Genomic DNA, 14,342 nt, shown 5'->3' on the forward strand with positions numbered 1-14,342 from the left:
CACATCTCACTGTAATACCAGCGTTGCTTACGTTAGCGGTAAGCTGGCAAAACGTGCTCGTGCACGATTTTCCCATAGGAAACAATGGGGCTGAGTTGGCTGAAAAAAAACTAACACCTGCAAAAAAGCAGCGTTCAGCTCCTAACGCAGCCCGATTGTTTCCTATGGGAAAATTAAATTTATGTCTGCACCTAACATGAACCCAGAGTCTAAACACCCCTAATCTTACACTTATTAACCCCTAATCTGCCGCCCCAGCTATCGCTGACACCTACATTATACTTATGAACCCCTAATCTACTGCCCCCAACATTGCCGACACCTACATTATAGTTATTAACCCCTAATCTTCCGCCGCCAATGTTGCCGCAACTATATTAAATTTATTAACCCCTAATCTTCCACCGCCAACGTCGCCGCCACTATAATAAATTTATTAACCCCTAAACCTAAGTCTAACCCTAACAACCCCCTAACTTAAATATAATTTAAATACATCTAAATAAATTTACTACTATTTAATAAATTATTCCTATTTAAAACTAAATACTTACCGATAAAATAAACCCTAAGCTAGCTACAATATAACTAATAGTTACAATGTACCTGTAAAATAAACCCTAACCTAAGTTACAATTACACCTAACACTACACTATAATTAAACAAATTACCTAAAGTACCTACAATTAATTACAATTAAATAAACTAAATTATGAAAAAAAACACTAAATTACAGAAAATATAAAAGAATTACAAGAATTTTAAACTAATTACACCTAATCTAATCCCCCTAATAAAATAAAAAAGCCCCCCAAAATAATAAAATTCTCTACCCTATACTAAATTACAAATAGCCCTTAAAAGGGCCTTTTGCGGGGCATTGCCCCAAAGTAATCAGCTATTTCACCTGTAAAAAAAAATACAATACCCCCCCAACATTAAAACCCACCACCCACACACCCAACCCTACTCTAAAACCCACCCAATCCCCCCTTAAAAAAACCTAACACTACCCCCTTGAAGATCTCCCTACCTTGAGCCGTCTTCACCCAGCCGGGCACAAGTGGTCCTCCAGAGGGTCCGAAGTCTTCATCCTATCCGGCCAGAAGAGGACATCCAGACCAGCAGAAGGCTTCATCCAGGCGGCATCTTCTATCTTCATCCTTCCAGAGCGGAGCGGGTCCATCTTCAAGACATCCGAAGCGGAGCATCCTCTTCATCCGTTGGCCGATGACTGAATGACTGGTCCTTTAAGTGACGTCATCCAAGATGGTGTCCCTTGAATTCCGATTGGTTGATAGAATCCTATCAGCCAATCGGAATTAAGGTAGGAAAAATCCTATTGGCTGATGCAATCAGCCAATAGGATTGACCTCACATTCTATTGGCTGATTGGAACAGCCAATAGAATGCAAGCTCAATCCTATTGGCTGATTGGATCAGCCAATCGGATTGAAGTTCAATCCTATTGGCTGATTGCATCAGCCAATAGAATTTTTCCTACCTTAATTCCGATTGGCTGATAGGATTCTATCAGCCAATCGGAATTCAAGGGACGCCATCTTGGATGACATCACTTAAAGGACCAGTCATTCAGTCGTCGGATGAAGAGGATGCTCCGCGTCGGATGTCTTGAAGATGGACCTGCTCCGCTCTGGAAGGATGAAGATAGAAGATGCCGCCTGGATGAAGCCTTCTGCCGGTCTGGATGTCCTCTTCTGGCCGGATAGGATGAAGACTTCGGACCCTCTGGAGGACCACTTGTGCCCGGCTGGGTGAAGACGGCTCAAGGTAGGGTGATCTTCAAAGGGGTAGTGTTAGGTTTTTTTAAGGGGGGATTGGGTGGGTTTTAGAGTAGGTGTCAGCCGCTCAGGAATCAATCCGGGATGTAACCCAACTGCTAGCGTGAATTGAAAGCACACGCTAGCACACTGAGAAATATCCAGGACGTGACCCACTCAGGAAGCAGATTAGAAGATAACAAAAATGAATATTGTTCCCGAATGCAGGAAAGCCACAAAGGATAAAACGTCCCTTTAAATAGTTCAAAGAACAAAAAGGAAATGCTCTTACTTGAAGCTTCTGAAAAAGGTCCTCCTTAGCAGGCTTGTAAAACAAAGAAAAAGTTCTCTTTTGCAGCTTGTAAAAGTATAATGTCCCTTTAAGCAGGTTTATAACAAACAGAAAGGCAAAGTTCTCTTTTGCAGCTTGTAAAAGTAAATGTCCCTTTTAAGCAGGTGTATAACAAACAAAGACAAAATTCTCTTTTGCAGCTTGTAAAAGTAAATGTCCCTTTTAAGCAGGTATATAACAAACAGAAAGGCAAAGTTCTCTTTTGTAGCTTGTAAAAGTATAATGTCCCTTTAAGCAGGTTTATAACAAACAGAAAAGCAAAGTTCTCTTTTGCAGCTTGTAAAAGTAAATGTCCCTTTTAAGCAGGTGTATAACAAACAGAAAGGCAAAGTTCTCTTTTGTAGCTTGTAAAAGTAAATGTCCCTTTTAAGCAGGTGTTGTTTAACAAAGAATAGGTTTAAAGGTAAAGGCCAAAGCAAGGTCAGGCAGGCAGAAGTCGGCATCCAAATATCAGCAAAAGGTATTGGCAAAAGACAGGGTCAGGCAAGCAGAAGTCGGCATCAAAGTATCAGCAAAAGGGTAATAGCTACAGGCAAGGTCAGGCAGGCAGAAGTCAATGTCCAAATATCAGCAAGTAGGGATTAGGCAAGAGGCTTGGTCAGGCAGGCAGAAGTCGGTACACAGAAGAACAAAACTGATAAGGTACTCACAATCCAGGGAAACAACAAACGGGCCCAGATTCAGATCTCCCGCCGAGATTTAAAGGGCAGAGCGTAACCGTCATCAGAGGGGTGTGAGAGAAAGCGTCATGTTGCTAAGCAACATGACGTCAGAGACACAGAGGAGTTCCGGGAGCCGCGGCGACACGGCGATGAACGGAAGCGCTCATGACAGCACCCCCTCCTCAAGGACCCCTCCGGGGGACAGGACCAGGTCTATCAGGATGAGTCTTGTGGAAGGACTTGACCAATATAGGAGCATTTACTTGATGAGCAGGTTCCCAAGAACGTTCCGTGACTGGATAACCCTTCCAATGAATGAGATAATACAATTTCTTGCCCCGCAATTTGGAATCTAGAATATGGCTGATCTCAAACTCAGGATGTCCATGCACCAATAACGGTGGAGGTTTAGAAAAAGGCTTAGAATACCTGTTAAACATCACAGGTTTTAAAAGAGAAACATGAAATACCGGATGGACTTTGAGAGACTTGGGTAAAGCTACCCGATAAGCAGTGGAACATACCTGACCCAGTATTCGGAAAGGACCCACATATCGTGGTCCCAATTTGTTAGAAGGTTGTTTCAGGCGAAGAAATCGAGAGGAAATCCAAACTTTATCACCAGGGCGATATTTGGGAGCCTTTTTCCGTCGAAGATCCGAAAAGAACTTGTAACGTCTAGAAGTTACAGAAAGAATACGATGTATCTTCTGCCAATGTCGAGTTAATCTTCGGGCTGTAAGATCAGAAGCAGGATTCACTGTGGAGGAAGTATGCAAAGGGAATGTCCTAGGCTGATATCCGTAAGCTGCATGAAAAGGAGAAGTCTGAAGGGAGGAATTGTACCGGGCATTATGGGCCAATTCAGCCAAAGGAAGGTAAGAAGTCCAGTTTGAATGATAATGATCCACATAATGTCTAAGATATGTTTCAAGACACTGGTTTACTCTTTCAGTCTGACCATTCGATTGTGGGTGGTAACTTAGTAATCTTTTGAAGACATTTAGTCTGGCAGGTAGATCCCCAGGAAGTGAGTTCACCGAAAGTCCAAGAAAAAATGGGATTGTGAATCTGGAGCCAGGGTAATCCCAAGATAATGGGAAATTGCGGAGTGGGAATGACATCGAAACAAATTGTCTCAGAATGAAGTATTCCTACGGTGAGGATTAAGGGTTGAGTAGAAAACTGAATGTATCCAGAACCCAAAGGATCTCCACTGACCGTAGAGACTGAAATGGAATACTCCTTCTTTAGTAAGGGTATAGAATGAGTAGAAACAAATGTAGAGTCAATGAACACACCTCCAGCACCAGAATCAATTAGAGCTTGGGTATAGATCTTCTTATGTCCAATTAGAAGAGTTACTGGAACAAAGAGTTTCTTGTATAGGGAATGACCACTATTTTGGCTTAACTCAGTTCCCTGGACTAGAGTTAAGCCCTGGCTTTTACTGGCCTAGTAGGACAATCCCTTAATAAATGTCCTTTAAGGCCACAGTACAGACATAAGCCAAGAGTCCGTCTTCTTAAGCGTTCAGTCTCAGTTAATTTTATACTTCCTACTTCCATGGGTTCAGCCTGATCAGTAGTAGGAGAGGCTGGAGTGACTGGATTAGAAAAACGAGGAGCTAAACGAAAAGGAGTTCGAGTGGAAGTCCTCTGTGTTCTATCCTTTTCTTGTTGGCGTTCACGAAACCTGGCGTCGAGACTGATACAGAGATTTATTAAGGCTTCTAAGGACTCTGGAAGTTCACGATACACCAATTCATCCTTGAGACGCTCAGAAAGTCCTTTACGGAAAGCGGCTCTGAGTGCTCCCTGATTCCAAGTGGTTTCAGAAGCAAGGGTGCGGAACTCAATTGCATATTGAGAGACTGGTTGATTTCCTTGACGTAAATCCAGGAGAGTTGCTTCAGCAGCGGATGACCTTCCAGGTTTATCGAATACGTTTGAGAATGTAGATAGAAATGTATCAACATCCAACAGTATAGGATCATTCTTTTCTAGCAAAGGTGACACCCAAGCCAAGGCTTTTCCTTTCATTAAGGAAATAAGAAACGTGATTCTAGAAGAGGCAGTAGCAAAGAGAGTAGGGCTATTTCGGAAATGAAGACGGCATTGATTCAAAAAGCCTCTACATTCTTCAGGATTCCCATCATATTTATCCGGAAGAGGAATCCTGGGACTTAGTTGTACCTGAGACTGATTGTTAGGAATCGGAGGAGGTAATGCCTCAATCGGATTTGGATTGGGATTAGGATTGGGAGGTGCGGTAGCAACCAAATTTTGTAATAGAGCAGTAATTTGATCAAGTTTAGTGTCCAGAGACTGCAAGTGAGTGGCATGAGAACCCAAGAGCTGTCCCTGGTGAGCCACGGCCATAGATAATTCAGTGGGGTCCATTTTTATGGCCCGTTTGTAATGTCAGCCGCTCAGGAATCAATCCGGGATGTAACCCAACTGCTAGCGTGAATTGAAAGCACACGCTAGCACACTGAGAAATATCCAGGACGTGACCCACTCAGGAAGCAGATTAGAAGATAACAAAAATGAATATTGTTCCCGAATGCAGGAAAGCCACAAAGGATAAAACGTCCCTTTAAATAGTTCAAAGAACAAAAAGGAAATGCTCTTACTTGAAGCTTCTGAAAAAGGTCCTCCTTAGCAGGCTTGTAAAACAAAGAAAAAGTTCTCTTTTGCAGCTTGTAAAAGTATAATGTCCCTTTAAGCAGGTTTATAACAAACAGAAAGGCAAAGTTCTCTTTTGCAGCTTGTAAAAGTAAATGTCCCTTTTAAGCAGGTGTATAACAAACAGAAAGACAAAATTCTCTTTTGCAGCTTGTAAAAGTAAATGTCCCTTTTAAGCAGGTATATAACAAACAGAAAGGCAAAGTTCTCTTTTGTAGCTTGTAAAAGTATAATGTCCCTTTAAGCAGGTTTATAACAAACAGAAAAGCAAAGTTCTCTTTTGCAGCTTGTAAAAGTAAATGTCCCTTTTAAGCAGGTGTATAACAAACAGAAAGGCAAAGTTCTCTTTTGTAGCTTGTAAAAGTAAATGTCCCTTTTAAGCAGGTGTTGTTTAACAAAGAATAGGTTTAAAGGTAAAGGCCAAAGCAAGGTCAGGCAGGCAGAAGTCGGCATCCAAATATCAGCAAAAGGTATTGGCAAAAGACAGGGTCAGGCAAGCAGAAGTCGGCATCAAAGTATCAGCAAAAGGGTAATAGCTACAGGCAAGGTCAGGCAGGCAGAAGTCAATGTCCAAATATCAGCAAGTAGGGATTAGGCAAGAGGCTTGGTCAGGCAGGCAGAAGTCGGTACACAGAAGAACAAAACTGATAAGGTACTCACAATCCAGGGAAACAACAAACGGGCCCAGATTCAGATCTCCCGCCGAGATTTAAAGGGCAGAGCGTAACCGTCATCAGAGGGGTGTGAGAGAAAGCGTCATGTTGCTAAGCAACATGACGTCAGAGACACAGAGGAGTTCCGGGAGCCGCGGCGACACGGCGATGAACGGAAGCGCTCATGACAGTAGGGTTGGGTGTGTGGGTGGTGGGTTTTAATGTTGGGGGGGTATTGTATTTTTTTTTTTATAGGTGAAAGAGCTGATTACTTTGGGGCAATGCCCCGCAAAAGTCCCTTTTAAGGGCTATTTGTAATTTAGTATAAGGTAGGGAATTTTATTATTTTGGGGGGCTTTTTTATTTTATTAGGGGGATTAGATTAGGTGTAATTAGTTTAAAATTTTTGTAATTTTTTTATTTTCTGTAATTTAGTGGGTTTTTTTTCGTAATTTAGTTAAATTTAATTGTAATTAATTGTAGGTAGTTTAGGTAATTAGTTTAATTATAGTGTAGTGTTAGGTGTAATTGTAACTAAGGTTAGGGTTTATTTTACAGGTACTTTTGTACTTATTTTAGCTAGGTAGTTATTAAATAGTTAATAACTATTTAAGAACTATTGTACCTAGTTAAAATAAATACAAAGTTGCCTGTAAAATAAAAATAAACCATAAGATGGCTACAATGTAATTATTATTTATATTGTAGCTATCTTAGGGTTTATTTTATAGGTAAGTATTTAGTTTTAAATAGGATTAATTTATTTAATAGTAGTAATTTAATTTCGTTTTAATTAAAATATATTTAAGTTAGGGTTAGATTTAGGAGTTAATAAATTTAATATAGTAGCGGCGACGTTGGGGGCGGCAGATTAGGGGTTAATAAATGTAGGTAGGTGTTGGCGATGTTAGGGACGTCAGATTAGGGGTTAATAAAATTTAACTAGTGTTTGCGAAAATGAAGGGAAGAAGAGGGCGACCCCTAGTGCAGATCAATCAGAGGCGGGAGTGCGGTGGTTTAGGGGTTAATACATTTAAAAAAGTGGCGGTGATGTCCGGTCGGCAGATTAGGTTAAATAATTTTATTATAGTGTTTGTGATGTGTGGGGGGGGCTCGGTTTAGGGGTTAATAGGTAGTTTATGGGTGTTAGTGTACTTTGTAGCACTTTAGTTAAGAGCTTTATGTTATGGCGTTAGCCCATAAAACTCTTTACTGACTTTTATATGCGGTAGGAGTCTGGACAGGAGAGGGTCTACCGCTCACTTTTTTAGGCGATCGTAATACCGGCGTTAGGCAAATCCCATTAAAAAGATAGGATACACAATTGACGTAAGGGGATTTGCGCTAAGCTAAAATCACGTAATACCAGCGGGCGTTAAAAGCAGCGTTGGGACCCCTCAACGCTGCTTTTTAAGGCTAACGCAAGACTCGTAATCTAGGTGCATGTTTGCCCTTCTCCTAAAAATCACTGCATGTCCCTATAACAACAACCCCCAAACTATCGATATCTCACCCTCCCTTCTCTCATCCCCTATGCTTTGCTCTCATGAACTAGTCAGTTTCCTTAGAAACACTTACCCCTCTAAGTCTTCTGTGTCTAGTCATATGCGCTCCTACAAGTCTCACTCTCACCTTCTGTCACACTCACTGCTTATTGCTGGTGATGTCTCTCCTAACCCTGGCCCTGCAGCAATCACCACACTTTTACACTCTTGCTCTGTCTCCCACTGCAAAAACTCTAGGTCACGCAATACCAACAATCTCATCTCCATTAACCCGCAGCGCTTATCTCTTTTCTTGTGCCCTCTGGAATGCTCGCCTTCTGCCCTCTGTCTGTAACAAACTTACAACTGTTCACGACATGTTTGTTTCCAGCTCTTTCAACTGTTTAGCAATTACTGAAACCTGGCTATCTTCCTTTGACTCTGCTTCCATTGCTGCTCTCACACACGGTGGTTTCCACTTTAGCAACACACCTAGGCCAGGTGAGAGACATGGTGGTGGTGTTGGCATCTTACTCTACCCATCCTGCTCCTATCAGTACCTATCCCCATTTCCATCTCTCTCCTTTTCTTCCTTTGAAGTCCACTGCATTTGCCTGTTCTCCCCCCTCTCTCTGAGTGGCAGTTATCTATCGCCCCCCTGGACCAACCTCCCAATTCCTTGACAACTTTGCTGTCTGGCTTCCTTACTTTCTCTCTACAAATACACCTGCTCTAATCCTAAGGGACTTCAATATCCCCGTTGACAACCCATCTGCCCCTGCTGCCTCTAAACTTCTCTCACTCACTAACTCCTTCGGCCTCTCACAATCCACCCTATTCCCTACCCACCGTGATGGACACTCTATTGATCTGGTATTCTCATATCTCATATATCTGCTCTCTCTCTGATATTGCCTGTTGACCATTTCCCATCTCAGACGACCATCTGCTCACCTTTAATCTTAATATGCAGACTAAACCTATCCCCCCCCCCTCGCCCAGCACCTGTAGAAATCTGCACACTGTAGACCCTCCCCAATTCTCCAACCTTATTCAAATGCGCCTCCCCCACACTTCCACGATATCCTGCCCTGACCTTTCTATAACACACTATAACAATACCCTCTCCTCTGCACTTGACACTCTCGCTCCTCCCCAACTTTGCAAAGCCCTACGTCGTCGGCTCCAGCCCTGGCACTCCCAGCAAACAAGCCGCACTGCTGAACGTGCTTGGAGGAAATCCCACTCTGAACCTGATTTCATGCACTAGAAGTTCAATCTTTACTCTTACACCTCTGCCCTTCACCTAGCTAAGCAAACCTACTTTTCTTCTCTTATAGCCACTCACTCCTCAAACCCTAAAAGACTCTTATCCATTTTCAAATCTCTCCTCTACCCACCTGCACCTCCCCCCTTTATCTGCATTCAGTGCTCAAAATCTTGCTGACTACTTCAATAAAACATTTACCATCCTAAGAAACATCCCAACACAAGCCTGCAATCTCCCAACTTCGCTCCCAGTCACCCCCTCTGCCGGTCTCTGTACCCTCCTCCCAACCACTGAGAGTGAAGTGGCTTCCCTATTGTCTTCCTCACACCTCACTACCTGCCCACTCTACCATATTCCTTCACATCTAATACCTTCTCTGTCTCCCACCCTCACTCCGGCTCTTACTCATATATTCAACCTATCCCTTTCTACCGGCTCATTCCCTGCCTCCTTCAAACATGCAAAGGTCACCCCCATCCTCAAAAAAACCCTCCCTTGACCCCAACTCTCCTGCAAACTACTGCCCCATATCACTGCTCCCGCTAGCTTAAAAAATCCTTGAAAAGCTTTTGATCGCCTAACCCACTTCCTGTCCTCCAACTCATTGCTCGACCCCCTGCAATCTGGCTTCCGTCCCCAACACTCAACTGAGACAGCCCTCGCCATGGTTACTAACGACCTCCTTTCTGCTATAAACAAAGGCTAATACTCTATACTCATCTTATTTGACCTCTCTGCTGCCTATGATACTGTTGACCATCTCCTTCTCCTACGGACTCTCAGCTCTCTTGTGCTCTGATACTGCCCTCTCCTGGATTTACTCTTATCTCTCTAACAGATCCTTCTCAGTCTCTTTTGCTGGTGACTCATCCTCTCCATTTCCTCTGTCTGTTGGAGTACCTCAAGGCTCTGTCCTGGGTCCTCTACTCTTCTCTATTTACACTTCTTCACTGCGTAAACTTATCAACAGCTATGGCTTCCACTACCACCTCTATGCTGATGATACCCAGATCTACCTTTCCACCCCTGCACTCTCTCCTGTCAATTCTCACGTCATCGACTGCTTATCTGACATTTCCTCCTGGATGGCCTCTCACCACCTAAATATAAACATGTCCAAAACCGAACTACTTATAATTCCCCCCCCCCTCTAACTCTACTCCAGTTTCTAATTTTTCCGTCACTGTTGGCGGCACCACTATCTCCCTATCACCCCAAGTCTGCTGCCTCGGAGTTGCACTTGACTCAAATCTGTCCTTTATTCCCCACATCCAATTGCTCTCTTCATCCTGCCGCAACCACCTACGCAATATCTCCAAAATTCGTCCGTTTCTAAGTTCTGAAAATAGTAAACCGCTAATCCATAATTGCATTGCATATGTGGTTGTGGAAAAAAACGCCAATCAGCTGTACTTTGAAGATTGCTAACATTGTGGACATTCTCTATTAGAGTCGCACTGATATTGCTATAATTGCTGCTATTGGAACATCGTAACCAGACTGTTACTTTTAACATTTTAACTGTGTTTCTACTCTCCAGTTAATTTTGCCCGCGACTATGATTTATATTACTGTGTGCATACACGCCTATAAGGGAGACATCCCTGTTTGTTTATTTGCTCTATATGAATGCATTAATATTAACCTCTGTGTTTAGATCATTTTTAGAGTATACAATTACCTATTGCCAGATTCCTACATAGGGGTAACTTTTATCTTTTTCACTAGTTTTAGTTGTCAGATTATTCTTTCTTTTTTGATATCTTTAGCTGTTAGCGCCCTTACTATTTGTTTTATTGTAGATACAATTTTTTTGAAGAGGTAGAAGGATCTGTTCGTTTATGTAAGGTGTTTGATATCCCAGACCCTATCGTACTACAGAACCCCCCTTTTTTGTCATATCCAGTGCTGCATAATATCCCAAACACAGATACTTATACACTCCAATTAAACTGAGCCTCGATATATCGTCCCCAGTGCCTGCATAACTGCTATACAATGACCCATTAACCCCTAATAGGCTTATTGTATAAAATCCCAAACAGAATTAACTGTCAAAGTGCCAGGATTTCCCTTTTTCTTCCAGAGAATAAAAATTGGCACTTAACTCAATGTAAATCTGCCCGGCAACAGGACAGCTCACCTGGTTTGAGAGGGCTTCCTCCCTCACATGGACCTGTGGAAAGAAGAAAGACTGAATAATCTTACTCAGGCTTTCAAATTAGGGCAGCAATAACTGATTGAGAGGCACAATGGGGATTATACCCACAAATTCCCAATTGTTTAAAAGCCACCACTGTTCTACTGAAGAGACTGATATGGGCTACAGCTAAACCCCAGGAGGAGGCAGGACAATCTTGCTCTGCTTCAAAATAATAAAATCTTGATTGAAGAATCTTATTTCAGACACCTAAACTTTACCACCTCCTTGCTTTTAACGTAGGCAAAGAGAATGACTGGGATTGGAGGGAAGGGAGGTGATATTTAACAGCTTTGCGGTGGTGCTCTTTGCCTCCTCCTGCTGGCGAGGAGTGATATTCCCAAAAGTAATTAGAGATGATTTGTGTACTCACTGTGTCATTAGAAAGAAATTAAATTATCAAGTAAGCATAATTTGTTATTAAAAAGAAAAAGGCAAACACTGATAAGTGCATAATGATTTATTTGGCACATGCAGCACTTCTTTATATGTGTTTATTACTATGGCAGCACTGATTTCACGCATCATTTTTGCCCATTCTCTATAACTAAAATCACATACTTTATGTTTGATAAATATATATTTTATATATATTTATTTTATATTATATCCAACAGGTATATGTCTATCACTATATAAACAGTGGATCGCTATGCGAACAGCATTGTGATCCACTATTTATAATGGAGAGGAAATGTTATACTATGCACATGCTTATGCTAAACTGTGAGCACGCTTGAAACGGATGGAGCGTGTGTGTCACCTTCTTAAAAGCGTTAGAGCACATTTCATCAAGCCAGAGTAAGTTAATTTGGAGTTACAAAACATAATCTTTTGAAATGTATGCAGTTATAGCAAACGCCACTGCTTTGTTTAGCAATGGCAAGATATAAAGGTAGTGTGCGGCCCACATGAGCTGCACTTGTATGGAAAATGGCCCGCGACTCAAATGAGTTTGACACCCCTGTTTTAAACTATAATTAAATGCTTTAATGCAGTAGAACATTCTATTACACTATTATGTTTTTGTAATTTACAGGTCATCTCTCTGTATTCATGTGTCTTAGTTGTCAGGGACAAGGTACATTCCACAGGCTTTTTCAAAACTTGCTCACAATATAACTTTTTTTTTTGTTTTCCCAGCACCCGTTCCTGAAGATTTCCAAACCTCTGTCAAGTTTAACTCCTCTAATAAATGCAGCCAAAGAAGCTGCAAAAAGCAACCACTGAGTGGAAAAAACATCACTGGAGGACTTTTCAACAAGTGCTAATTGTAATAAGGATTTATTATTCAGCCTTTTATCCCTGGAGTCTTCAGGCTGCTGGTCACCTGGAAGCTAAAGCACAGATACTACTGGTCTTAATCCGTTCGTTTGTTCATGCACAATAAGGGGCTACTTTGGACCTCTGCAGAAAGAACTGAACATGATTGATATGTAGCAAACAGCCTTTTGTTTAAGTCTACTTGTGTATTTTTTTTATGATTTGGAGCCTTGGCCATGTTAATCTGAATAAATTAAATCTCTTTGTTATTGGATTCTCAATATGCCCTGTTCCATGAGAGTTTTCACATGACATTGCAACTTTGTATTTTTGGAATACTGCGTTCTCTGCAGGCTGGTTCCAGTGTTCTGAAACTTCAACATTTGTAGTAGTGATGTTAATAAACTTTTTAATCCATCATTTTTGCACATCATGTACTGTATCAACAGGAGGCAATAAATTAACTAGAAACTGTTCAAAAGAGGGCTACTACAATAGGTTATGGTTTAAGCTAGTGATGGCCAACTTCTTAATACACGGGGTGGGGCATGGATCAATTATTTTTATAAGCTCTAAGGGCTGCATATATATTTATGGCTATTTAAAAATACAAATAATATATTTCCTAAAAATGTCCACTGGCACAGATTTGTGTAGGGTTACGGTTACCCTCTTATCTTCCATCCAGAGGACTCTTAAGTTTTGTTCACCCACCAGAAGTTCCCTAAGCACTAATTTCTTTCCATAAGGCAGGGAGAGTCCACAACTTAATTCCTTACTGTTGGGAAATACCACACTGGCCACCAGGAGGAGGCAAAGACACCCCAGCCAAAGGCTTAAATATCCCTTCTACTTCCCCTATCCCCCCAGTTATTCTTTGCTTTTCGCCACTAGAGGAGGATGGCAGAGAAGTGTCAGAAGATTTGGATAGTTCTTAATGGGTATGTTCCCTTTAAGAGAGAACTGGAGTTTTAAGTAATTATATAATCCTCTCAGTGAGAGTATTGATGAAAGTCTGGAGATGCAGGGAAAGTTTTTCTGCAAGGCCATCCAGACTGTCTAACAACTCCTGAGCAATCCGTGTTAAAATGTTACACTACTTGCTTTACCACACGCAGGTCCCTGTCAGAACATCGCTACAAGGCTGTCACACTTGAGAAGCTGTATCTGTTCCACAGCACGGATCCTGAAGGGTAAGTCTGTGTTATTTTCATATAGCAGGGACGCCTTATATAGGAATGACAAAAAGTAGTTTGTATATGTGCGCTAACAGCTAAGGGGTGATTATTAATATAGTAGTATTACTACAGAGACAAAAAAATGTAAAAAAAAGTGTCATTTAATCAATAAAAAAGGGAATATCTATAATAATAAAATGAGAAGATAGAACAATTTATAAATAATTACAAGTGATTTCCACCTTATATGTCACTTTATGGTACTAAAATAGCAATTATATATTTAAATAGCTATTGCACTAATGGTACATAGAAATTTCTTTGGTTAGTATAAGACCAACTAATATCCTTAAAAGATGTATATTTCAGTGTGTCCTTACTGCAAATGGAAGATCCCTTCTTATAAACACACTTGTTTGCTTATTCTAGAGTCCTTAATTAGGATATATATTGTTTTCTCTCTTTTTGTGAAAAAAACATAATTTATGTAAGAACTTACCTGATAAATTCATTTCTTTCATATTAGCAAGAGTCCATGAGCTAGTGACGTATGGGATATACATTCCTACCAGGAGGGGCAAAGTTTCCCAAACCTCAAAATGCCTATAAATACACCCAATGTCAGCCGCTTTGGAATCAGTCCGGGATGCAACCCAACTGCTAGCGTGAATAGAAAGCACACGCTAGCACACTGAGAAATATCCAGGACGTGACCCACTCAGGAAACAGATGAGAAAGATTACAAAAAATAATAGTTGCTCCAGAATGCAGGGAAACCACAAAGGAAAAAAAGTCCCTTTAAGCAGGTCAA

At 41.3% G+C, this 14,342-nt stretch overlaps 1 protein-coding gene across 1 annotated transcript in view; it reads left to right on the plus strand.

Moving 5' to 3' along the window:
• The window catches only part of PAK1 (p21 (RAC1) activated kinase 1), a 240,750-nt gene extending 227,977 nt beyond the window's left edge, over positions 1-12,773 (plus strand). The window contains 1 exon segment of the mRNA XM_053708687.1: positions 12,234-12,773. Coding sequence (XP_053564662.1) covers positions 12,234-12,320 — 87 coding nt within the window. The 3' untranslated portion in view covers positions 12,321-12,773.
• Positions 12,774-14,342: the final 1,569 nt, after the last annotated feature.

The sequence above is a fragment of the Bombina bombina genome, chromosome 3, assembly GCF_027579735.1.
Source record: "Bombina bombina isolate aBomBom1 chromosome 3, aBomBom1.pri, whole genome shotgun sequence".
NCBI classification, from domain to species: domain Eukaryota; kingdom Metazoa; phylum Chordata; class Amphibia; order Anura; family Bombinatoridae; genus Bombina; species Bombina bombina.